General features: G+C 38.4%; 1 protein-coding gene across 5 annotated transcripts in view; it reads right to left on the bottom strand.

Annotated features, from left to right (window-relative positions):
• The window catches only part of SLX4IP (SLX4 interacting protein), a 76046-nt gene that overhangs the window by 18767 nt on the left and 29974 nt on the right, over positions 1–27305 (bottom strand). For all 5 annotated transcript variants that reach the window (XM_064146129.1, XM_064146127.1, XM_064146128.1 and 2 more), the window contains 2 exons: positions 20487–20576; positions 17939–18062 (listed from right to left, as the gene is read on the bottom strand). In XM_064146129.1, coding sequence (XP_064002199.1) covers positions 17939–18062; positions 20487–20576 — 214 coding nt within the window. The remainder of the gene's footprint in view (positions 1–17938; positions 18063–20486; positions 20577–27305) is intronic.

The raw sequence follows: 27305 nt of genomic DNA, 5'->3' as shown, positions 1-27305 counted from the left end.
ATTCTGGTCTCAAAGCATTGCACATCTGCAAAGAAAGGATTGTAAAAAAGTAGCAGAGGTAGCTCAGCTCCAGAAAATAAAAGAAAACATAACTTTAAGGGCTTATTTTTAAAACAAACTGCTCAAACTGAAGTCTCAAGAAGTTAGCATCTGAAATAGGAAAATTCTGAAGAAATTACTATCCACCAAGTTCTGGTATCTAATTACATAAATATATGTAAAGCAATTAATTGGTTAGAGTTGAAATCTGCTTAACAGACTAGTTTCATGGTCACTGTTCCAGTAAGATAGAGCCCTATTCACTATGATATCTTCATACATATTCTACAGGAACACTACAGGTGACCATTTACTTAACTGCCTTCTAGACAAAGCTGCAAAGCTGATAGAAAAAATGCTGGCTACAAAACAAACAAACAAATGTGAAATGCCTTTATTATCTACAGTTCCACTGACTTAAGTGAGAAATGCATACACTTAAACTCCTCAGTATCTACAAGCAGACAGGTAGCTTGAGTGACCCAGCAGATAACTGTAACATACACACAGGCTTCTTGTTTGTATTCCTGAGAAGGACAGAAGTCTTTGTGCACAAGGAACATAGGAAAAAAACAGAAAGGGTTGTACTGGCAAAGAGCCTATTATACTGCAGTTAAGGAAATCAGCTTTTACTTTTCTTCTACTTAAATTCCCTAATGACCCTGAGTAAATCAGTTAGGACTTGATTCATAAAGGTATTTAGCAATCTAACTCCCACTAAAATTGAAAGAAGTTAGCATCTGTGACTTGTCCATAGTGTCTCTGAATATCTCACTAAAATCAATGTGCAAAAGAGGGATTTTCCCCCAACTCTGATGGGTTTTGCAAGATTTAAATTACTGCTGCTCCCAAGACATTCAGCTAACCTAGGTGAAAATTAGCACAAAAAAGTTAGAAAATTAAGCACTCCTGCTGTTCTTCTAATTTGATCATTTAAAAAGGAAAGTTAGTTTGTTCCTGTTTCAGTCTCCATGGAACAAGTGCCAAAGCATGCCTTATTTCTAACTATAAGCCCCAAAATGCAAGTATATAAATCTCCTACTTGTAGAAGACCTCCTGTAGCTCACTATCTAATACTATTCACCATCACCTCTCATTAAGAGCTATACATATTGATCACAACCAATCCCTCTGAAATTTATCAGTCATCTTTTTTTCCTTCCCCTCAGGAAGATAGCTAAAATTTTACTTCCCTTCAGAGATGAAGTCAAGATGTGACAAGTTGAACCATCCCTTTAAAATGATGAGAGCTAGAGAAAAATTTGGATGCAATCCACCAGCTTTATTAACTGTACATTTATGAGCACAATCAAAGAAAATTTCTTTTAGCTACTTCCAGTGAGGCATTCACAATTCTTTGGTGTTGTTATTAGGGTTAGCCAAATCACAGAATTTGCCCTATATGTAAGTTACCAGTGTAATAACATCATCCTCCACTGTGGCCTTTGTAACACTGAAAAAGCAACACTCTCAAAACATCAGAAACAGATCTTCAAACAGAGAGCAAAATATTAAAAGAGTCTTTCCACCTCTATTTGCCTGGGATAATCTAAATGTATTTTTCTCGAAAGGAACTTAAAAAGGCAGCATAAATCTTTTGCTATTCACAGGAAAAAGCACAATAGTTTGTTCCTAACATTCTTTTATGAATCAGTGACATGTCTATCTGTTCATTTTTCTTGATATTCTGGTATTCTCTGAGAAATTGTTTAATCATATTTGGTTGACAAATGACCTGAACAAAGTTTCAGATTCCTCTTCAGGCCCCTCGATTCAGCTAGTTACTGTTCTCTGAAAGAGAACCTAACTCAAATAATTACGTAAGAAATCAAGACACCTCTACACTATTTTTGCAGTGTCAGCTCAAGTCTGCAAGTTTTATAAAGCCTTCACAGAAAGTTGCACCTGTGCTAATAAGCTCAGCCCAGAGGGACTAACACTAGAAAATAATTTCAGTTTCCATGATTATTTACTACTTGATTTTGCTGAAATAGCCTGAACAGATATTTGCTGTTAGTCATTGCTAGGAAAATTTTAAGTTGCATTACACTGAAGATACATGTATTTTGAAAGTCTCACAGCTACACTCATCCAATCTCTTGAAACCCTTTTGTATGTAACATCTAATCTAATCCTTTGCCAGCTGGTGTTTGCAAAACTTTCCTATTTTTTCAGTTGCCAGAATTACTGCAGAACTATAAAAACACTGATATCCTCTTTCTGCTTCCTTCAAGAGAAAGACATCAATTTACCATTCTGCCCTACCTTCTCTGACAATTTCATGCAACTTGTAGTTTTTTTAACTCTCTACAGTTACTCAGCATGAGTCTAAGCCTGGTCTCTGTTCCAGACTTGTTCACCCATCAAGACTGTTTATATACTCATGTTGGCTTTGAACAAACAGTGGATTATGCTCCAGGGAAGACAGCCGGTATATACTCAGCAAGAACCAAAAGTTGCTGTTCATGGTATCTCAAAGGAGAGACCAACTGATAGGCACTCAATGATCCATCACTAACTCCTTTTAAGCACACCATGTAAGTTTTAACCTCAAGCTACATATTGTGTTTCGCAGCCACTAAGGTAGAGTAAGTTCACAGAACTTAATCTCAGCAAACACATTTAGCCCAATCTTCAATGTCCTCTTCATCATACAACATGGTATTTGCAATTACCAACACAGAGGCAGAAATGAAATTGTTCTTAGTGATTTGGAGGCTAGTTTCTCTTACTTAAATGGTGCACTTAAAATTGTCAGATCCAGAATTAAAAAAACAAGCAACCAAGCAACCAAAAACAAGCAAACCCCCAAAAAACAAAACAACAAACCCCAAACACTAAAACCCAAAACCTCCAAACCAAACAAGAAAAATAGAGCTTGAAATCCAAAATGTAACCGAATAAAAGCAGTTCTAGAAAAGCCACAGTTAAATTTCAGTTGAAACAAGCACCATTGTGTGTTGTCTTTTAAGGGAATAGTAATTTGCCCTGCTTATTTCATAGTCCCACGACACCAAGAGGAAGTATCAGACACCATCTCTTTACTGTAAGTCTATCCAGCAACACTTGTTTTCCAAAGGAGTCACCGCCAAGCTGCCTTGCACTTTCAGAAGGCTGCCAAAAAGAGGCTGTGGTACAGCATGAAGCAGTGGGAAGCCCTCTCCCACGGCTTTTATGGACCATTCATCTGGGAGCCTGGGAAAATGCCTCTGAGCTGCTGAATTATCTGGAGCAGCCTGGCAGGTGTTCACTTCCCAGTGCAATCTGGCACCTGCATGGCTGTGTAGCTAAATTCAGTCAAGTCTCCAAAGCCATAACTGACAGGCAGCTATTTCTCATCACATAGTACTTTGTATCACTTAAAAAAAAAAAAAACCAACACCTACTTTTCCTTCTAGTATGGACAGTACACATTTCTGACAGGTTTTTCTGGATTAGGACTGCCTTCACATTCAAAAAGAAACAACAAGTAAATCATTGCAACACATAGATACTAACAAAATAAGGTGATGAATCCCTTATGTTACAATCTGAAAGTAAATCCCTAAGTGCATTAGACACTCAGAAATACTGTATTGTACATTAGAAAAATTAAAAATCCCCCAGTCTGCTTATGCTGGATTAATTATTCTACACACATTAAGCTATAATAGTAATAATGTTTACAGTATATAGAGCTTTTAATCTTCAAAGTGCTCTACAGACATATTATTACACTGCTTTTTAGCAGTCATATTTCTCCACTTAAAATTATTCACCATCAAATCCAAATTCCTGATCATTTGCAAACAAAACAGCACACAGTATTTTACTGTAAACCTACTTTTAATTGTGCAGCACTCACATACACAGCATGTGCTCCAGAGCAGGTTGCCATTTCTAATTTAGAAGAGATTCAAAACCTAACGTTGGCATGTGAGTTTAAGCCCACAGAAAAGGGCAGCAGACATAAGACAGCAGTTAAAAATGCTGTTGAGACTTCCTGAGCCTTTAATGTTGCCCAGAATGGTACAGAATTGCACTGTCATTTGACAAAAAACCTCCATCTTCATGATAATGACAACACCTTTGCTGTGCACAATTTTATACACCAAATAGTGGGTTTCAGAGCAACCTGAAGAGCCTGAGATGGTATTGTTCTTCTGTATTTTAATTTTTTTATTTTCATGATTACAAGTGATAATCACAAGCAAGTACACAGGAAAACATCTGGCCAACATAAAATAAAGCCCAGAAACTTTTTTAAGAAATGTCTAATACCTAAGAAAAACTATTCAGGCCATTAAATCTATATACCTGAAGTATGAGCTAAAAAACAAACAATAACAAAACCCACAAAACCAAAAAACCCCATCCCCTCCAAAAAAAAACCAACACCAAACTTGGGTGCAGTATTGAGTATTGCTGTAAGGTCTGGCTTTTCAAAGTCTTATACCTGAAAATGAATTCAGCATTGTAATTTGTCTTTGCTTTTTTCCAGAGTGCCTTAAGTCTGCTTAAACCCAGTACAGAAAGTAACAGATCACTGATATTTTCCACCTTACTCTTTCACAATTTTATTACTACTAGTGCTATTCTTCTAGTTGCCAAGTGTTCTGAACACAGGTTAGCTGCTAACACAGTAACGCGAGAGATTTGTCCCATCACAGACCTGGGAACAAGATTCAGATCCTATCAAAAAAAATGGTCCCTGACTGCAAGACATTAACTTCAAATGAATCTGATCCACACAGGAAGAGACAGGCCTTGCAGAATCCTCTCTGCTATCAAAACACTGACAGTTGGACATGGCACAATGTCTAAACCCTTCATATCATGAGACATTAACAGTGAAACTGGACTAAGCCATCCTATGAAAGCCAAGGGCAGGATTGTAGACCTATCCTCTAACAGAGGAGGAATGGAATTCACTCCGAACTTAGAATTATTATGGACAAACTGAATCCAGGATAGGACATTTTGTAGCCTGCTAGTCATGGATATTCTGGAGGAAGGGACAGAGAAGCACAGCAGGTACAAGACCATCTGGCTACAAGATGAAAAATGTACCTTACGGAGGTCCTGAGAAATCAGCAGCTCTGAAGGGAAAAAACACCACCTTCCTCTAACTAACAGTTGTGATGAAGAGGCAGGGTGAGCCAGTTCTGGAGAACAGCTCTGAAGATGCAATCTCTCAGTATCTATTCATAACGTGTAGGTAAGAACAGCTAGTACCACCTGCTAACACATTCAAGCAGATAAACGCAGAGCATTGTATCTGCTGGTCAGTGCACCATTAGCACAGACAACTGCCTTCTAATGGGAGGCAAAACTTGATTTCACCCTTTTGTCGTCTCAGACTCCACGACCATATGACGTTAAAGTATCTGAAGTGGCTGTACCACAAGGAAGGAGCAGTTAAAAACTGTCCAATGCCACAGCTGCACACCAAGCTCAGCATCACCCCCAAAACCAGCCGTATCCAAAAGTAGCAATGTCACTTGCATCATTGAACTCCTTGATAAAAGTAAGGTAGATTCTAAATGAAACAGAGACACTGTGATGGTGACAAGTTTGACTTCCAGGGCACTACACTTACTTTTAAAGCACATGCTTCTTTCAAAAACTCTGTTCTCTCAGCCTGTGCTTTTTCTCCTTGAGGATACCCATGAGTTTTGTGGATTTTTTTGATGCCATGAAACACTAAAATGGAAGATTTTGTATTCTAGGTGTCAGGAACCTTACAAAGCAAGGTCTCTTCTAGCACAAAAACTCAACCAAAATGTGGGAATGACTGTTCCAGAATATAACAGATATAGCTGGTTCCCCTTATTAGAACAACATAATAATAGGGGCCAATACTATGATGTTGAAAGACTTTTGAATAGAGCAAACCAAACCTTTTACGGTTCTCCAGGTTCTATTTTTGTTTCCCTCAGTGTGTTGGAGGGGCAGCAGCCCCAAAACTGAGGCTTTTCTATGCCTCTACATGCCCAGACATGCTTTTTTGCCAGGACCCACGAAGCAGCAAACAAGTTTCATAACACACACACGCCCAGCCCGTGTACCCCTGAGGTCCGGGCAGGTAATCCCCTATTGGGAGGGTCCAGGCATATCTCTATTGCCTACTGGGGCAATGTTTGGCTTACTGCCAACCTAACTGGTCATGTTAGATGTCCAACGGGCCACGAATCTCGGCCCAGAGCCTATAAAGAGGGGTGCAAAGTAGCACCATGTGGTCATTCAGTCCAGTCAGACGATCCAGACTGTTTACCAGCTCAGAAGCTTAGAGCATATAGACTCAGCTCTGATCCACAGCAGCATCCTGCTGCCCTGATTTGCTTGCACTGGCCTAGACACAGGATCAGGCCTCACTCACTTGCAAGCATTACAGAGGCTTAGACCTCATGCATTGATCTCAATGCACAGCCAAGCTTTCTGCATGCCCTCTGAGAAGCAGAGCACATTCATGCCTGCACCATACATATATGGGGAGCCGAGAACCCCCTGCCTAGCCTAGAGCTATCTTGATTCAGCTACGGAGTTAAATCTCCCTGCAGCACGGCACAGATATTGCCTGCCAGCTATCCTGTAACTCTGGAAAGACCCAGAGCCAGCAGACCCCTTTCTGCAGCCTGCTAGCTGCCCAAACCGTGTCAGAAGCTACACGGGACAAATCCTTCTCCTGCACCGGGAAAAAACCTGCTAGCTGATCATCCCTGGACACGCACGGCTTCCAGAAGAAAAGCAGCACCGAGGCAGAGACTACCTTCACCCCAGGAGAGAAGGTTAGAGAAATACTGTTACCCCAGAGACTGGGAAAACCCTTATCAATTCCCCTTGCAAGCCGGGACAAATCTCCAGCTCCATCAAGTCCCCAGAGACTGGGCACATGCAGAGGCAGATTCCTGGAAGGGTGATTTAATGATTAATACTCAAGAGCATCACACCTAAGTAAGCTTTAGTACCTTTGTAATATAAGTTGTCTCTATCTGAAGAGCACACACAGTTTCAGCCCTTACTGGGCAAACACTAGAGTTGTTAAGGGGCATTAAGCCTAAGAAATCTTTCTCTCTGTCAATAATTGTTAATAATTTGATATTTTCATTTAATAATCAATCCCTGTAAATATATATATCCCAAAGCCATTTTCATAATCTTGCAAACAAACCCTGGATTTCATAGTGGTTGGGGGTGGTGTAAATTTGTAAATATTAATTTTAATAAATAATTTTATAAAAAATCAAAACCGCCTCAAATTAATTTCTCATCTCCCCCTAACAGGGAAGGAAGAGAGAAATCCCCTCCACGACACCCAGCAACAGTAAATAATTTCTGCAAAACTTTTTTCCCTGAGAGGAAAGGGTTTTAATTCTATAGCTCCCACAGCTGACAAGACTTTAATGTTCTACCAATAACAAGATCTCTAGGCAAGAGTGACTAAAAATGTCAGGAATACATTGCATCACGTGGATATGAGTTTGGTGAAAAAAGCCTGACAGCCTACCACTGGCCACTTTATGGGAAAGAATGGGAGGAAAAGTTTGTAGCAAATATCTTCATAAGAACTTTAAAAGGATGGCATGATCTTGAAAAGGCAGTTTCTTCAAAGCTGATCCTGAGATAAGGAAGCAACGAATGTTATTCTTCTTTTTTGAGGGCTTCTGCTGCGAAAGCTTAGTGGACCTAAAAGGTGGATTTTGATGGTCATGTCTTCTCTTTTCTTCTACCCTATCATCTAGAGGATACCACAAAGGAGAGTGAGTTTTAAGAGACAGGTGAGGACTTGAACCAGCAAGCACTTCATGTTGTTATGTGAACAAAGTATGCTGTGCCAGAAGTTCATGGGTTTTTGTCTTTTCACACAGAAGGCACTTCATAGATTTACAACCCAAGAACATAAGGAAATTCTGGAGCACATCAAATAGGCGAAAAGTCACCACAACAGAGCCTTCAGTATTTTTCCTTTTTAAATGCTAGTAAACAGACCATAATTCAATCAGCAGCTGAAAGGCTCTATTTCCAAACAGGTCTCAATCTCTTTCTGCTCTCATAAGCTCTGATGCAAAGATACCACCAAAACGACAGACAACAACTTATCTCATTAGTGCCACTCAGCTCTAGCAGTGAAGCAGGTGCTGGCTGTGGTGCTAAGAACTGGAGACTGACTGGAAAACGGTTTGAAACAAACCCACTCATTTCAGGTTACTCAAGAATGCAATGCTGTAAGGGACCACCTGTGTTACACAGCTCAGTATCTTGCAGTTTCAACATCAGTGCAATAAATGTTAAGTGGAAAAAGAAAGGCACAGAGAATATCCTCTTTTTCAAGATTAAATACCAAATTTAAGATCTTCTAATACTAAAGATCAAAGCCTATGAGCCTGTGTTGTTCCATGGGAAGACTACAGCAAAGAACAGACAGACATTGCTCACATCCTATGACTTACACAAACCCCCCTCAACATCTATGAAGATAAAAGAATATGAAAAATATATGCTGTAAAGAAATACAAGCATGTCACTTACTACACTCTCTAAAGAAGGCTTCATCATCTAAATTACTTTTTTTTCCCATGAATTTGCTTAGTGAGTATTTCACAGGTAGAACGCCTCTCTCCGAATAAAAGTGATTTACTTTGTACTGGAATATCTCTTACCTGTTTGAAGTTGGTAGAATACATCAAATCCTGTTACTATGCCCACCATGCATACTCAAGATTTCTCTGGACTTTCTTCCCCTCCTCTTTTCAAGTGTAAGTCTTTGTTATTTGCTGTACCATGACGGTTTTATTTACTTCTACACACTGAGCCCTGTAAAGCTTTGTTAATGGTCTGTCACTTGTGTCTTTCTAGTCAATAAAAATACTCAGTGTGTAATAAACAACATATCTGGTACCTTCAGTGGTGACTCAGGTGCATTCAACTGCTCTCACTTATGCAAAGGAAGTATGAGGAACTTCTGTCAGGAACTGTCCCTTCATCTCCTTCTGGACAGATTTCTGCACAGCCTTATAAATTGTTTCCAAATATAAACCAACCCACAGAAATGTTTGCAATTTAAAAAGCTGTATTTTCTCTCTGTCATATGAAAACGAAACTTAAGAACAAAAGAACAAAGGAGTATTAACGTGGAAAGCTTAAAAGAAATTCACATTTAACCATTAAATTACACACACAACTACTTGCAGTTATAATGAAAACAGAAAAGATTTTTCAATGTTCAACACATACCTACAATGATTCTTTTTTCTGTCTTAATATGAATGGCAATTTTTGTTTTTCTTGGACTGCTAGTGGTAGTTTGAGGACTTTTATATCGAGACATATAGGGAATGCAAGGGTTAAGGATGTGTAAAACAGATTTTCTCACAGTTTAAAGGGAGCAAAACAACACATTTAGGAAGCCAGACAGCTAAAAGGTCAAAACGTTACACTTCCAGGTCAAACTTCTGGTTGCAATTAAGTCAATTCCTCTAAATATTTCTAGGGAAATCATATTTCTTTTAGGTTTGATTTCAAATCCCTATTTTTTGTTTCTTACATGATAACCAAAATGATAATGCTGTCTTTAGAAACATTTAATAAAGAAGACTTTTCTTTTTTTTTTTTAAAGGAACCTGACATTTTACCTCAAAATAAAAATCAAATCCTTATTTTATCCACCTTATTTAATATACAGAATCAATCAGGTTGGAAGAGACCTCCAAGATCATCCAGTTCAACCTATCACCTAACCCTTCTCATTAACTAAACCATGGCACTAAGTGCCTCATCCAGCTTCCTTTTAAACTCCTCCAGGGATAGTGACTCCATCACCTCCCCAGGCAGCCCATTTCAATGGGCAATCACTCTTGCTGTGAAGAATTTCTTCCCAATGTCCATACTAAACCTGCCTAGCGCAGTTTGAGACTGTGTCCTCTTGTTCTGCCACTGGGTGCCTGGGAGAACAAACCAATCCCCACCTGGCTACAACCTTGTTTCAGGTAGTTGCAGAGAGCAATAAGGTCTCCCTGAGCCTTCTCTTCTCCAGGCTAAACAACATCAGCTCCCTCAGCCACTCCTCATAGGGCTTGTGCTCCAGCCCACTCAACAGCCTTGCTGCCCTTCTCTGGACATGTTCAAGTACCTCAACATCTTTCTTAAACTGAGGGGCCCAGAACTGGACACAGGACTCAAGGTGTGTCCTGACCAGTGCTGAATATAGGGGCAGAATGACTTCCCTGGTCCTGCTGGCCACACTATTCCTGATCCAGGCCAAGATGCCATTGGCATTCTTGGCCACCTGGGCACATTTCTGGCTCACGTTCAGTTGGCTGTCAACCAGCACCCTCAGGTCCCTCTCTGCCTACCTGCTCTCCAGCCACTCAGTCCCCAGCCTGTAGCACTGCTTGGGGTTATTGCGGGCAAAGTGCAGAACCCTGCACTTGGCCTTGTTAAAACTCCTGGTGTTGGACTGTGCTCATCTACACAGCCTGTCCAGGTTCCTCTGCAGGGCCCTCCTACCCTCTAACAGATCAACACATGATCTCAACTTGGTGCAAACTGCAAACATACTGATGGTGGATTCAATCCTCTTATCCAGATCATCAATGAAGATACACTTGAACTCACGAAAAAAAAAGGCCAAAAAAATCTATAAAATCTATAAAATTTTTAAAAGAGAGACAGTCTTTCTTCTCCCCTGAGAAATCATATTTCCTTTTTCATCCACATTCACTAGCTGCACTTTCATAGTAGGGGTTGATTTGGGTTTTCTGGGGTTCTTTACTAAATCATGCTATTTTCCCCTTTCAAGCACCTCAAACCTTAGATGCTGACAATATTCCTAAATTAAATGCTGATGTGCCTGCCAGAACATACCAGCAATATCAGAACTCCTATCACTGCCCAACAAGATTACTTAGGTCTAAAACCATAAAAACTTTGCCTCAGTAACACAGAGAGGATTTTCCAAAAGTCCCGAGCACAAAGCCACCACAACTACATGTGGACACAGCACGATCTGCATACAGACAACAAGCACACATGGGCTGCAGTGTTTTGAGATTTTACCACACAGGAGGTAGACTTGGTATGTATCCAAACAATGCAGCCATGTAGCAAGTGACATGTGCAGCCACACACACCAAAGCTGAAGATAAACTACATTAAAAATCTGTCCAAACATGAAATATATGAGCAAGTTCAGACACTATTCAGATGCTTCAGCTTCATCTGTAGCATGTTCCAGACAGCACCATCTTCAAGCTATCCCACAGCTAAGGAAAGTCAGGTGTGTCCTACTGACCAAGTAATTTCTTCTCTGGCACTGCTGACATTTCAAGGGAAGGAATTTGAGCATTAAATAGAGACCAGGGAATTTGTAAAACGCTTCTAGCAGAAATCATATTTGCCATGTTCACAAAGGATGGGAGAAGATAAAAGTCAAACTTTTCTTCAGAAAAATTCAAGTTGAAACAGTCAACACTCAAAATCTTCTCAAATCTCTCTGCTACCTGCTCCAGCTGTGCTTTGTGCTTTAAACAGGTCTACAGAAACTCTACAGTGATATTCTATCCTCTGTATTTCTGTTTCCAAGTGATTAGAGAAGCTTTTAAAACCTACACAGAACACACGAGGAAGAGAACTTTCAAGAGGAACAGACGTTACAGAGAAGAATCAGGCAGTCAAGCAAGAAATAGTAAGTGCCTGGGGACAGATTTTCAAAATCACTTCTTGTGGATTCTAAAAAAACCCTGAATTCCCACTTGGGGCAAACAGATGCTAAGCGCTCTTTCACAAGGTAGCTTTGTGTTCCTTGGCCTAGATGAGAGTCACTTTGACATTCTCAACTGAATATCAAATGAGGAATTAAAAGTAAGGTTCATTGTGCCTAACTGGCAACAACTGCATCAAACTATTATTCTAAACTTGGTTTTCAACTGATAGAGATGAATTGCCTATTAACTTCTAGCCACCTTTGATAAACTGATAAAGATGTAATTCCACTTTGTAAATACAAAGTTAATGGACACTGTCTTTTTTCCTCTCTATACAACAAAAACTCCGAAGACAAACTTGAAATGTGCATAAATGTGTCTGCATAAACTGAAGTACTAACAGCAAAGTTATTACACAAAAACACCTGGATGCTATAGGAAGACTTTTGTAGCTCACACAGCTGTGTAAGATAGTAGCTGTTTGTGCACTGTCAAATATTCTCTACCTAAGAAAAGAATATTTTTTTTTAAATTCTGATCTCTAACTTTGATCTTCTAGAAGACAAACATTTGCTGATAAAAGGATGCTTTTATTCCCCACTAGCTGGCTGTAAAAAATGGGAAAGATTAATCTAAAGCAAATACAGGAAATATTTAGTACAAGACATTAATCAAAATATTTTTCATAAGCTGTTGTGTAAGTTACTGCATACTTCAGGGAGCTATGAGGCTCTGCTGTCACAGACAGATGAATGCAAGTTTAATGCTCAAAAATATCTGCAGGACTTGGCCTCAAATCACAAATGATTCTATTGCAAGATAATTATTTAGAGAGACAGAAACTACAGCATGCAACTGATCAAAGTTAATTCAAAAGGCTTCAGTCCTGCTTGGTCCCCTATGGGGGTAACTTATCTGCTATGGCTTATTTTCCCTGCAGTTGCACCCACTAAATTTTTGTGGAGCTGCTCTTTAAGCAAGATAGGTGAAATGATTCTAGTCAAGACCAAATCAAACTCTGTCTCACAGCAGAGGAGTAAGACTTAACAGCTGGGACGGTGGGAAAAAAACAGTTTTGCTGCTGCAAGACTGTAATATGGAACATATTCTACGAATATTTTACACAATTCATGTTCTACAGTAACACTGAACATTCCTAAGGCAAACTAGGCCAGTCTGAAAAGGGTGTTTTCCTTAAAAACATCATAATGTTCAAATTAAAATGCAATGCCAAAGCAGTTTGGAATATTTACCATGATGATTTATTACATTCTTTGTGTGTGCTTTCAGGAGCCAAACAAATGGTTTCACAAGCAACAGAAATGTATTTTCTTATGAAATGATCACATGATCAAAATATGCCCCATTTCCTCAGAAAACTAGGTTAGAAATATTAAAATATACACAATCCCAGGGAAAGCAGACAAAAATCAAGCTGGGAGCTCTATGTGCCATGTGACAGCATACTTTCTAATTATTTTCACTCTAGAAGAGACTGTATAATAAAAAGATCTGAAATCAGAGCAAAAATGTTTCACGCTCAAGCCAAGAAAAGCAACAAGGATGCTAGGGAATGGAATGACAAAAGGTCTGAAAATTACTTGTAGGATAAACATCATTAACTTTTTCCTTCCTCAAGAGGGGGGAAGAAGGTCAATTTACAAGATATCTATTCCTTCCTTCCACTTATAACAGAGACATTTCTACTAGCCATATTTTCTTTCTGCATCCTCCTTTTCCCCCTGCTGTGTGTCCATGTATACTGTGTCACTTTCTTTAATTTTCCACAGTCCATCCTTCGTCATCCTCCTATATTCAATCTCAGTTCAGTCCTCTTTATAGCCTCTTGTCACTTAATTCTCATTGCTGTTAATTAAAACCAGACACCTTCTGTGGAACATGAAAAAACAGGCTCTGCTTCTAACACAATAGGTCAGCATTATGACACACTAATGTGCACAACATCCTCACCAAAAACCAGTATGCCTTACTGAGTAGTGCAAGTGATGCAAGGCAGTAACATTTGACATATTTTTAAAGTTCTAGATTCAAAGATTACACACTTGCAATGTTTTTTAATGAGAGAAATTGACTAATGTGTGGGGTTTGTTACTAGAAAGCTTAGGTTTATTCAACTTGAAGCAACATAAGGAACCCATACCTGGTAGGTGCCCTTCTTGCATCATTTGTCCATGCAGATGGGGATGCAGGCAAAATGAAATCTTTGAAAATCTACCCAATTTACATTTTATCTTATAAATAAAAAAAAAACAATCACCAAAATCAAGCACATTTGGACATTAAACACAGGAAACCAAGAGTTTATACCAAAGCCTATGTCCAAAGACTAAATTAAAGCTTACTTTGGCAAATCATTCATACTGGCCATTTGGGAGGGGTGGGGAAATTTTTCAGACAGAAGGAAGAATAGGAAGAACTTGCTTGTCTTGGCTACTTTCTCTCATTTTTCCATTCTTTCTTTCTTTCTTCTCCTGTGTGTAACACCCACAGATTTCCTAATGAGATGGTATGCGACCCACCACACACTGCTGTGCGGGTAACTAAAAATGAAAAATAAATGTAAATTAACAAGTAACATGCATGGATATTTTTATTATGTGCCACCAAACTGAAAGGTGATATTACATAACATTAAGTACAATATAACACTAACACTAAAAAGCAATTGTCTTAAGTGAAAATTTTCTCTTCAAAATAGTTATGGAAAACAGCTTAACAACAGTCTTTGCATAGGAGATTTAGACAGCAGGATGAGAGCTGATCATCAAAGGAAGGTAGCTTGGCATCTGTTTCTGAAGAAAATCCTAATGTAACACACATTGATATTAGGGGTAGTGTAAAAATGCTACTAATACAGTCTAATAATTCTGATTCTAATAAATTTTGAATAAATTCTGCAACATGGAAAGTAAGCTAGTGAAAACTGATTTGAAAAGATGTGAATTTAAATAGGGGTGGAATGCTGATCTGGAATACTTCAAGTAGTAGCCAGCTAATAAGCACCTTAATGCTTCTTCTATACATACTCTGTTACTTCCAATAGCAGGAGTTTTACAGCTGTGGAACTCTAGACACAGACTTGCACAACTCTGAGTGAAAGAAACCACATTCAGTTTGAAGAGTTCAAAAACTTTTAATAACCTCCAAACGCAACAATATCTGTAAGCTTAGACATTTCACCCACAGCACATACAGTACGTGTCTGTCACTAGCCACATACCAAGCTCATGCATTCCTGTTTACACTACAAAACACTGGCAGCCCAACACTGGCCTGCTATCCTGCACTTAATCTGTTTGTGGGAAAAAACACAAACATCTCACTACACTCTACAAACAGAACCTGTGATCCCACAGAGGAAGGTGAAACACAAGAGGCTTTGGAAACACATTTGAGTGATGGCAACTGCTGAAGACTTGTGGCTCACCTAAAAGGGACAGTGCCTTGAGGCAGGTCCCAGTTACTTCAGTGAACACCCACATATTCTGTTATTTCCTTCTCAGGTAAGAGCAGACTTGAATGCAACGTGAATAAACTTGATTCTTCAACTTGAACAAAGCACTCCTTTCTTACAAATTACAGCCCTGAGCAAAGCAGGATGAGAGAAGAAGAAAGAGATGGATTGGGAAATGAAGTTCAACATGAACATTGTTATCACAGACCGTCTTCCTATTTTTTTAGTGTTAATTAATGACAGTGAGATTAACTGCAGAAATCTGGAAGAACAATAATTTTGCTTTATCCAAAGTAAATATTCTTTAATCTAAAATTGCCATAGATCTTATGGACGACCTCCTCAAATGCATATCCTAAGGTTTTTAACTTTCAGGAAATAAAGGGAAGAGTCAAGCAGATCAATTCACAACCCTGGGACAGCATTCCAGTATTGCAACTGAAAAAGTAAAGATCTGAAAGAAAATACAGGACCCTAAAATCCCATGAATACCCTCAAATTATTGTTGTATCTGTCTACATACATTAAAAAATTATGATGTCTGGCAGCTTTCTCTTACAAAATCATTGTTTTTAAAACCTACTTTTTACCGAGGTAGAAAACTTCAAAAAAATGAACAAGACAAAACACCACCCAGTAAAAGAAAACACAGAAAAACCTCAACAAAACTCTGATCCCACCCTTGACAATATCCCTGTACTTTCACTGTAAGAATATTCTGGCTGTTCACTCAAACCCAGAAAAGTGTGGAAACCAGAAACTTCATATGTTTTATGCACATAGATAATATTTTGAAGGGATAACATACAGTTAAGTATTTCAAGGATGAAAAAGGGTTTCAAAATCCTTTAGTGTCCTGAAGCATTTTTTGCTTACACAGTCCTGTGTTCTTGTGGGTGGAAAAAACCCACTCCTGCCAGGGTATAGCAATCTGGGTCCCATATATACCTCAAATGTTGTGATAAGCAGCCGAACATGCAGTATTTACCCTGTGCTAAGAACTGTTTAAACCTGTGTTAAAAACTCATTAATACTGATAATAGTGTAACTGGAACTATTAACTGGAATTCTATAGGAATGCAGCTTTTCAGTAACCCAAAACAGTTCTAAAAACAAAGAATATGCTCAGAATTAAAATTGTTAACATAACAGAGATTGAATTTCAAAAAGTTTATCAGTATAGTGATTGTGTACTGAAATTATGGAATTGCCTTTGTGATGGAATTCGTACTTCAGTGCACCTCTACTTCAATGTATTTAAAGAAATGTGAGAAACTGTTGCCATCACAAGGCTTTACTATTGCGGCTCTTTTCTGTGCACGCTTCAGCCTGGTAATTAAAACAACAAAAACCAAACCAAAATAATAAAAAGCAAAAAAGTGTCATTATTTCTGAAAAAAACTATTTAAAGAAAAATCATTTGTGTGATGTAACACCAACAGATAAGCCTATCAACTGTAAAACCCACCATGATGACCACAACGGTCAGCAAAATAATAACAAAAGCTGGCAAACCATTTGGCCCTAAAGCTGATCTCACATTAGACCAGAATCTATTGTCATCATTACCTTTAGTTAAAGCATGCATGTACTGAAATTGCACTTACTAGCCTCACCACACATGCACACCAAAAACATTACAACCGAATAAATGCTTTTTGTACTGTTCTCTTCTGCACAGTAACTATTCCAAGGTTATCGACACCACTACCAAAGACATAGTAACACCAGTGCAATGACAAATACCACTTATCCCACCATCACGTAAGTTCTTAAGGCTGAACACACTGCCAGAAGAGCAGGAGGATGTCATTTCCAAACTAAAAAAATTCTAAATTAAATGAGGTCATTGAGTCCAGCTCCCTTGCAACGCAAGGCCACTTAGGGTAGGTCACACAGGAACATGTACAGGCAGGTTTTGAAGATCTCTAGAGAAGGAGACCACAACCTCTCTGGGCAGCCTGTTCCAGTGCTCCATCACCCTCACTTTCAAGTTTTTTCTCATGTTGAGATGGAATTTTCTGTGATTGAGTTTATATCCATTGCCTCTCATCCTATCACCTGGTATCACTGAAAAGAGACTGGCTCCATTTTCCTGACAACCACCCTTCAAGATACTTGTAGAGATAAGGTCCCCTCTCAGCCTTTCCTTCTTCAGACTAAACAGACCCAGGTCTCTCAGTCCTTCCTCATGAGATGCACCAGTCCCTTAATCATCCTCATAACTCTCTCCAGCAGTTCCCTGTCACTCTGAAACCAGAGAGTCCAGAACTGTGCACAATATTCCAGATGTGGTCTAGCTAGGGCTGAGTAGAGGGAGAGAAGAACCTTCCTCATCTTGCTAGACACACTTGTATTAATACACCTGAGCACATTATTGGCATTCTTGGCCACCAGGGCACCTTGCTGTCCCATGGATAACTTATTATCCACCAGGACTCCAAGGCCTTCTCTGCAGAGTCACTACAGGTTAGGTCAACCCCTAACCTGTACTGGTACTTGGTGTTATTTCTCTCCAGGTGCAGGACCCTACACTTTATACTAACAATACAAGCATTATGTTCATTTTTTAATAATACCCCCTTAATTTTTTCAATACAGCAATTTCAGACTCAAATATCAGCTATTTCAGGCCTACTGACTTTCCCAATGGTAAACTTCTCATGGAACAAAATGAAGAGTAGCAGTTCCCACTCCACTTTATCTTACTTTGTTTCACAGTAAGTTAAATAATTTATTTTACCAGTAAGAAACAGAGGACCAGATGATGCATGTTCCATTGATTTCCGTTGACCACGTTGTTTAGGTGTTTCCAAGTAGTGTTTGATCCTTGAAGCAACAACTTCCTCTAGCAGCATGCAGAGCTCCTGGAAGAGTAACCATTAGCCTATATAGACCTAAATTTACACATATACCCATAGACACACAGCAGAAATCAATACAAAAATCAGTCCCTTTCACATAAACAGGAAAAATGCCTGCAATTGAGATTGAGGTAGCACAGAGTTAAGAAGCACATGATTTAGGAAATTAATGGGAAGAAGAAGAGGGAGAATAAACCAATTTTGCTACAAAACGAGAGATGAAGTACATGATTTCTCAGCCAATGAAATATATTGTATTATAATGCTAACAATGGTTTTCAATAAGCTAAGTAGTTTCATTTGTATGCAAGGTATGAAAAAATGCATGCTGAAAACAGTATTTAAGCAAAGCTTTTGTAAAAATCCTCCCAGGAATTGTCAACACACTTCCCTGCAAGAATCCTTATAAGTCACAATACCTATAAATAGATAATTTGGTTCAATTCACTGTCATTTCGGGGGCAGGCTCAGCATTAATTAGGTCTCAGCAACCTAATTTCTCAAAAATGAAACTTCAACTTTTCTATTCCGGGGGAAAGAGATAGACCAGAAAGGGCAGGGAAACTTGAAGGCCACCAAGACAGAATGCTCCCAAATGGCTGAATTTGCATGCTGCAGTAATCCTAAAATGACTATTCACATAAACTGTGACAACAGGGTGTGAACCATACACTTTCATGATGCCCAGCTAGACAAGGTGCATTGCATTTTCTCACACCAGCCTCACACTTACTGGCATCCATTGTGTTCCCAGATCACTCTAGGTGACCATGCTCCGAGCAGAGGCCGGCAGACAACAGGCCAGCATTGCTCCCTCCTTCTGCATGGGACTGCATCCCCAGGCACCATCGCTACAAACAGCAGCTTCTGATTTTCATCCAGAGTAAGCAGAGGATCAACAGAAATCATGTTTGCATTACAAGGGGTCTAAGCCACACCTGCTTTTCCCACAGACAAGCAAAGATGACTGAAACACCACTAGTATTTTCCAGAATATGTAAACAATAGAAGGGTAGAAAACTGCTTGCAAGGAATTTGTAACAGCTGTAAGAAAAAACAATACAAAACCGAAAACATAAACAAAACCAACACAACCTCCCTCCCCCAACTATATATATTATTATAGGTGCCATTTGCCTAGAGTACCTCTCTGACCTTTCTCTTTCCACATTAACAAAGGTTCTGCATAGTACTTTCAGGAAGTGAATTGTAAAGCTGTTGGAATCACACTTCTCTGCTGTGAAAATATGCAGCCTTTGTACTTCACCCAAATTGTGTGGTTACAGAAAAGTAATGTATGCCGCCCTGTCACGCCTCTTTATTAAATCAATCATGATCTAATTTCCTGAAATTCCTATCTTTTGTTTTGGCAGTCTTACAAAATACATTTTGAAAACACTTCGAAGTCAGATAACCAGGGTAGTAAAACTGGTTATAAATAAAAGGGGTAATGAGTGCTCATTTGCTCAGAAAAAAGAAGTCTAAAAGATTTCCCCTATTTTCTTCTTGCTTCACTTAAACTGCAAACCAGATGAACCACAAGCTGTTAACTATTCTGCTTTCACTCACTTGTGATATTTATTTACTGTTTCCTTTAATTTTATTTAGAGGTATTACTTTCAGACATGGGGGGATGCTCTGCGGTGAGAAGTTAATCATGGCGCTCTTAGGAAAGTTATCTGCTGAAAATGACTGTAACGGAGACTTGCGGGAAAGTCCACAGGCATAGGAAACACGTCCTGCATTCATTTTCAATAGGGAACTTTTCGAGTTCCCACACAGACTGAATCAGGGGAAAACTCCCTCCAGTAACTCATCACAAGATTGTAGCAGAAATCACACTGAGTCAGACGAAAGTTACATTCATAATTTTGCTGGTCACTGGCTTTGCAACATTTCATCTGTTGTCAGGACATACAGATGATACACTTAATATAGACTGGGAGTTTCTTTTCATGAAATACAATGGTTCTACTAGAGTTCATCATGCACTTTCATTACGTTTCTTTGTATTATCTAAATGCAACATCATTCATACACATTGGAACATGGAAAAACAATTAACAGAAAGATATTTCACCATCAAGATCTGCAAACAGGAGACCTAAGACATATTCATTTATGTCACGTCAGATAATTCACAAACCTTTGTCAGAAATATGTTAAGGCAGAAGAATCGAACTAGCATGCACACAGGCATGTATGCACACACAGAGCACAAAAATTGAAAGGCAAATTAGAAGTGGTCATTAATGACTCAAAAAGTACATATACATGACTTAGGTGTCTCACAGCAGCCACTGACATGTATAACTAACAATATTCTCAGAACACTGAAAAATTCCAAACAGTTCAAGGCAGTCCAAGTTTTTTCCCCTGCAGCCATATGCTTTTGAAATTTTGAAATAGAAATTATATTTGTTGTACCTCTTTCTCATGATCTGAAAACCAGCTGGTGTCTTTACTGGAGCCCTGAGGCAAAATATGAACATCCACCAAAACAGCAAAGTTCCCACACTGGAAAAAAAAAAAAAAGGGGGGGGGGGGGGAAGAGGAAAAAAAATTACAAAAGAAGAAAATAAAATGTTCAACTGTAGCTGCTAGGAAGCACATGTTGAGCAGACAAGGCAGTAAACAATCAGGTAAGCATATGCATCTAATTCAGAGATAGAGCAGGCAGAACATAAAGACTATGCAGTATGGAACTACAAATTTACTATTGATTGGGGGCTTAGTGAGAAACACAAGCACCAGACATTATCTTGAAGAGCTAACTGAAAAGTTTAAATAACAGCAAGCTCAAGTACACTGAATTTTCTTCTGTCATCTACATGCCCTTTTTAAATCTGAGTTCAAGCAAATTTTAACATATGAAAAATCAGCTGTTCCTTCCCCAAACTCCCATCCTTCCATTTTCAAAGAATTTAGTACCATGTTAGTTATCTAGTTTGTATTTTAAAGCTCTTAAAATCTGCCTAATATTCACTGCCATTGGACGTGAAGCCAACAATGCAAGTGGTTAAATAATAACAAAGTTAACTTATTAATAAACACTACATGTAGCTGTTAGGATGGTAGAGGCTACATCCCAAGACACATTACCTATTTATGAAATTCCTAGACAGGCTTTGAGGACAATGTGACAGAGACTCAAATTACTTTCTTTCATCAGTACGTCAGTCATTACAATAACTATTTTCTAACAGAAGGAAGGGTGAACGACACAAACAGCTCCATGGTCCCACTGAGCACTGACTGAGCCCTAGCAACAGAATCCTGCCTCTTTCCATAACCAGAGGTATGACGTGTTACAAGTGAATGCTCTTCCCTTCCTTCTACTCTAACACAGCACTAAATATCACTCGGGCATCATCTAACTTAATTTGCAAGATTCCATTGCTCTGCTTTGGCTACTTGTGCTGCAATTGTGATGCAATAAACTCGCTCTTTGAGAAGACTGGACATGTGAAATCATGGTAGTCACACGTCTGGAACATCTGATGGGATAGAAACAATATCCTGATTCTAGACAAATCTCAAATGTGTATGTACAATCCAGTGTGAGATTGGACACTGCAACACACACTTCCTGTTCTAAATCTATTCCCATATTCACTCTTCACTAACAACTATCTGCAACCCCCATACCAGAATTCCAATTGCAAACAGAATTAATTCTGGAAATAGTATGATAAGTATCTACATATTTACACTATAGGTGTACACCATCTACAGTACAAGAGGTACATCTGTGTCTTAGGCTTATGGAATGTCAGAAGCATCCTTATCTACATAGTACCTGTACAGTTAGCACAGACAAAGAACAAGGTTTAGCACTGATGTTATTAATCATGACAGAATATTTGGTAAATTACAAGCCTCTGGGTTAATGAAACACTTAAGATCTGTAAAATATCCATAAAAAGAGGTATTTATTTAAAGATTTAAATATAATTAAAATATCAAGCACAACCAACACTGTATCATAACTAGAACAGAAAAGTTTGGCAAATGGGACAGGAATTGTGGACTCATTTTGAGAAACTTCTAAGTTATTTACAGGTATCAGTCACTGAAAGAGCAGAATGCTTTCATCTGTTTTATCAAAAGGCTTCTCTTCCCTCCAGAGAACCAAGAATTACCAGATGGCTGCAAGAATAAACCTCTCCAGGCTTTAAACTGATGACAAAATTTCACTCAAAAATCTCTGGTGAATCATTAGTCAGCTCCAGCAAACCTTTAAGTTGACTACTGAACTTCAAAGACTGCAGACAGTACATATCAGAATACCAGTAAATTATTCATGGTTTAGCACTTACTACAATGAACAAGTAATTGACACAAGAAAATTCAAGATTATCAAATGCTAAATGCTAACTTGCAGCATTCTCTCTTAACTAGAGAAACTTGACAGATAGACATAGACACAGATTTCAAGGAAAGATATTTGTAATTATTTTCTTTTGAATGCCAACATTTGTCTCATTTGCCAATCTTGAAACAATTGGAACAAGGGAAAATAATGAACCTTATTTGGAGCTGCATAATGGAACAGTTGAAAATTATCTTAAAAATATTAAAGAGGCCAAGCATATGCAGTATAGCAAAGAAAAACAAACACATATAAATAATGCATAAATCTGCAGCATAGACAAGCTTTCCTAATGGAAGATTTGTATCCCTCTGAGTTCTGGGGCATTCTTCATGTATGCTATATGCCAGAAATCATTTCAATATCCAAAAGCCAACAGGTTTTTTTCTGCCAGTCAGAATAGCTTTGAGACAGGACACCACAAAGCATAGCTGTAACAAAGATGAATATGGGACATAAGATAATAGAATTTTCTGAGTCATGTTACCTCCTGGTTTTCCTAAGTCCTGAACATGAAATAAGCAATGTTTCCCTTACAGGTTCCTTTGTACTCTCAAATTATACAAGTGAAGGCTACACAATGTATTGTATTTATACGTTATATGTCTTCACATGGTATAGATTTATGCTCACACTAAGAAGCTCAGTATAGCTTTGGCCACTCCATCAACAAAGGCAAAGTTCTCTGTACAGACTAAATTCCAGTACAAATAATTGTGGGGAACAGACAGAAGTGAAAGAAAAATGTATATTGTTTATATTAACCAATTTGATGATCTTGTAAAAGTTTCTAAATATTTTTTTTATTCTGAAGCCATGCAATTCCACAAAAAGAGAATCGTTTGTTTTAGAAGAAATGAGGCATTGCAGCTGCAGGAAGCAACTCATGACTCCTAAGCAATGCAACTGAAAGGCAAACAAACAGAACAGAAACATGTAATTTTATGTTTTCAACCTCAATCTGAAAATTTGCACTGGAAAGAGGTGCAACTTCCGAAACTGAAAACTAAATGCCCGATCTGAGGGGAAACACTTTTATTGAGAACCAACAGAATAGTATTTCACTGAAAAATTAAAGACAAAAACAGATAGGCCAAGTCAGTATTCTCTGCAATTCTACAATTCCAAAACTCTCAATTTTAAAGATTTTAATGTTGCTCACTGTAACAGTTTAATAACAGTCACTGTTATTAAACAAAGGGCTTTATGTCAAAATGTTGCTAGTGCATTGTTGTGCAATAATGGCATCTAATTCAGAACATATTTTCAGGAATCAAGCTTTTCATACAAATACACCAAACAAATACATTCATAGATTCTGCAAGTGGAGATCATAACCAGACATGTAACATAAACAGAATGAATACTGATGTGAGGTGGTTAAGTCAGTCAAAGAAAGTCATCTACTCATAACCTGTTAAAACCTTGGCCCAGGATAAGCACGTATTAGATAGAGGATTATAATTTCAAATCCCCAGTAAGCAGATAAACTCAGAAAATAATTTTTGTTGCTCTGCTCATCTTTACTATCAGGGGACTCCTATATGAGTCCTCTCATTTCTTAAAACTGCATCACTTAAAATAGTGTAAAAACTGTCATGATAAACAAAAATACTGGGACTCAGCATGGTGAGCCTGTATTCAGTTACAGCATTCCAAATGTGCTGTATCATTAAACCAGACAGGACTGGAGAGACAGCCTCCCAAGGTACATATTACCATTTCCCATTTCTATGATTATTCTACAGATGCAGACTGCAGGGTCAGAATTAATTGAGACTTAGTTGAAAAGGAAACATATGATAGCTTAGATAACTTTAGGGAGCTGGGAGAAAGGGGGCAAGCTGCAACCGTCACATGCTTTCACTTAGCAGAGAGATAACTGCAAGCAGAAGTGACACCATCAGCATTATAGTAGCAGTTTTCTTCAAGTTTGTCACCTCTGCTTCAGATAAGAATGTTGACTGTAGCACCAAAAGCTTAAAAATTTGATTTAAATAATCTACAGAAAGAAAATATATTTTTATATGAGCCTCGCCTTACCATCAACATCAAAAATGGTTTTGAAATAGTTTTGCAGTTCCACTGGAGAGAAGTATACACTACACTGCACAATTCCAGTCTTCCAGATAAGCATATAAGGGACTGTTTCTTTCTAATTTGGCCTCTTCCCTTACAGTTGTGATATCTAGTTACACTGACAACTCTATTCTGCCTTCAGACATCAAAAGTTCAGTAAAATAGACTAGATCATGCCAATAAAAAGAGCTTCTAGAAGTATAATTCCTAGGAGTTATCATTCTCCAGGCGGAAAAAGCATGGCTAAAGATTTCGGGGGGGGGGGGGGGGGGGAAGAAGTGTATCTGAAATATTTTGTCCCACAATAAATTGGAAACTTTCCATTTATTCCATCCTTTCCAAGCTCTTTCTAAAAATCAGTAACTGCTCTACATTCAATTATGTCAATTCAAAAATCTACATTTGTCATTCCACACAATTAATTTGCCCTTCACTGACCAGCGTGTATATGAGCACTAGGCCTCAAGGGATATAAAGTTTCCCAAACTGCAGGACATGCTTTTGAAGTGGTCAATTACCTCAACCTGGTATAGCTCAGGATAGCTGTTTATGCCATTACCACTGCTGATGCCTATATGGGAGCAAAGGATGTTTGACATCATACATTTCTCATTCCTTAAAGAAGTAGAGAAAGTTACCATTTGATACATGCATAGCATTTCCATATTTTTTTCAGAATCTCCAGGGCTCATATTTTTTGGGTTGGTGTTTTTTTTCCATTGGCTGGTTTGGGGGGCTTTGTTTGTTTGCTTGCTTGGGCTGTTTTTTTGTTTTGCTATTTGTTTGGTTTGTGTATTGTAGGGTTTGATTTGCCTGTTTTATTGTGGTTTTTTATGCAAGGAAAAAATAGGTGAAAGAGGGAGAAGAAGAAAAAAAAAAAGAAAATACTTTTTTTCACCATACTTTCAAGTTACATTAAAATAACACCTCTCCAGCTACTGTTCCAAGCAAGATGATTACCCAACTCTGAATTTCATGAGAATGTTTAGGAAGCAGGTCACTGGTGACTGGTTTTACTCTCATGAGATTAATCAGGTCATCTGACAGGAGGAACTGATGATTGTAGACTGATGATGTAGAACTGATGACTGATTCAGAAAAAGAGCAGAACAAACCAGAGAGAAGGCTCTGGAAGATGCCACAAGCATGAACACAAGTCCATTATTCAGAACAGTTAAGAACTAAGAAGCAAAAGTCATAGGGGAAAACAACAAAATTCCACTTTTGACTTTTTGTATTTCTGGATAAGAACTATTTTCTTCTGGAAACTTTTGAAATCTTGTGGTCTACTATAAATATTGCACAGCTCCAGGAAGATAAGCTGCAACTCAAATCCATCTTCAACTCAGTGTATTGGTGAGGAATCCACAGCTGCTTGCCGGGAATAAGGTGAAAAGATGGAAGATGTGCTTAAGTGGAAAAGTAACTAGAAATTCTTACCTGCAGACTAACCTCTGCTGTGTTTAAGAAACTTTTGCAATTTGTGAGCATCCAGCAAACAGCCAAGCTTGGAAAACTTCAAATGGGATCTTAATTAATTTACTAGAATTGCAAAATGCTTTGGCAAATAGCTGATCTTGTTAAAGGACTAGAGCCAGTAGCTGACAGTGCCTAGATCTTTTTAGGCCCCTGCTTACAAGAAGCTATGGGATCACTCTACAGCAGTAAAATAGGAGTAACAGGTCAATGGCATAGAAGTGTCTGACTTAAAGATCTACTCTCAAAGATAATCATACTAAATTAAATACCAATTCATCAGGAACTGGACAACCCACAATGCATCCAGATCTTCCACAATCAGGGAGAAAATTCCCCCTTTTATAACCTGAATATAAGTACTATTTTGTAAGTGGCTGGCTTGCTTGTTTAGAAGAGTAGTTTGTGTATGAGAAATTCCTCAAGGGAGGAGTATTTAATTTTGTAGTAGTTTAGTGGAAGAAAAGTAGTAATTACCTAAAAATGCAATCAATGAGCTAAGAACGTTAAGATCATACTCAGAGGTTCCCATGCCAAGCAAAGAGATACAAGCAGAGAATGAGCCTTCAGAACAAACTTTTGAGAAATGTGGTCTGAGAACACAAAAAGAATGCAACATCAAAGCAATCATTTACTCTTAAAGGACGCTGATGGCATGTTCTCAAATGATGAGAAAAATTGAACGAGAAATATTCGTGAATGATACAACCCTTAGGAAAATGTGAAGAATTCTAAGAGGCTTCAAATCTAATGGAGATGTGTATGATACTGGAGACTTTGAACTTATAGACTAATGCCCTACTGTTACAGCACATAATTGTGAGAGATCCACTCAAATTAACAGATCGAAATTAATCAATCAAGGTACCTCCCTTCAAGAACCCCTTAAGTATCTGTTGAGGTAAAAGATACACATGTTTTTAGCACCACAAAAATGCTTCGGTGCAAACAGAGCCCTTCAGCTCATCACCCACAGTCAAGCTAAGCAGTAATTATTTAATCTAAACATCTGAACTGGTCTCAAAGAACTGCTCTATCTGGTACAATGTTGAAAGAGAGCCCTAAATTGCATGAGAGAATTAAGCTTAATTTAGGTTGTCAATCTGTGCTGGTCCAATCCCAATTCCATAGGAGGTTTTGTAGCCTACATATTGAAAGCAGCCATGAAGCTAGAGCTCAAACAATTGCAAAAAGAAAGTTTTTCCCCAGGGCAAAGTCTCCAAGTAACAGTGCAATCTCAGCATTGTTTTGAAAGAATACATGCCACGTCCCTGCCTGTGTCAGAACTGATCCAGAAAAGAAGAAATAGCACCACAGTA

This window comes from Pogoniulus pusillus, chromosome 7, assembly GCF_015220805.1.
Source record: "Pogoniulus pusillus isolate bPogPus1 chromosome 7, bPogPus1.pri, whole genome shotgun sequence".
In the NCBI taxonomy this organism is placed as follows: Eukaryota; Metazoa; Chordata; class Aves; order Piciformes; family Lybiidae; genus Pogoniulus; species Pogoniulus pusillus.
The sequence above is the reverse complement of the archived record's forward strand: the minus strand, read 5'-3'. Positions and strand labels throughout refer to the sequence as shown.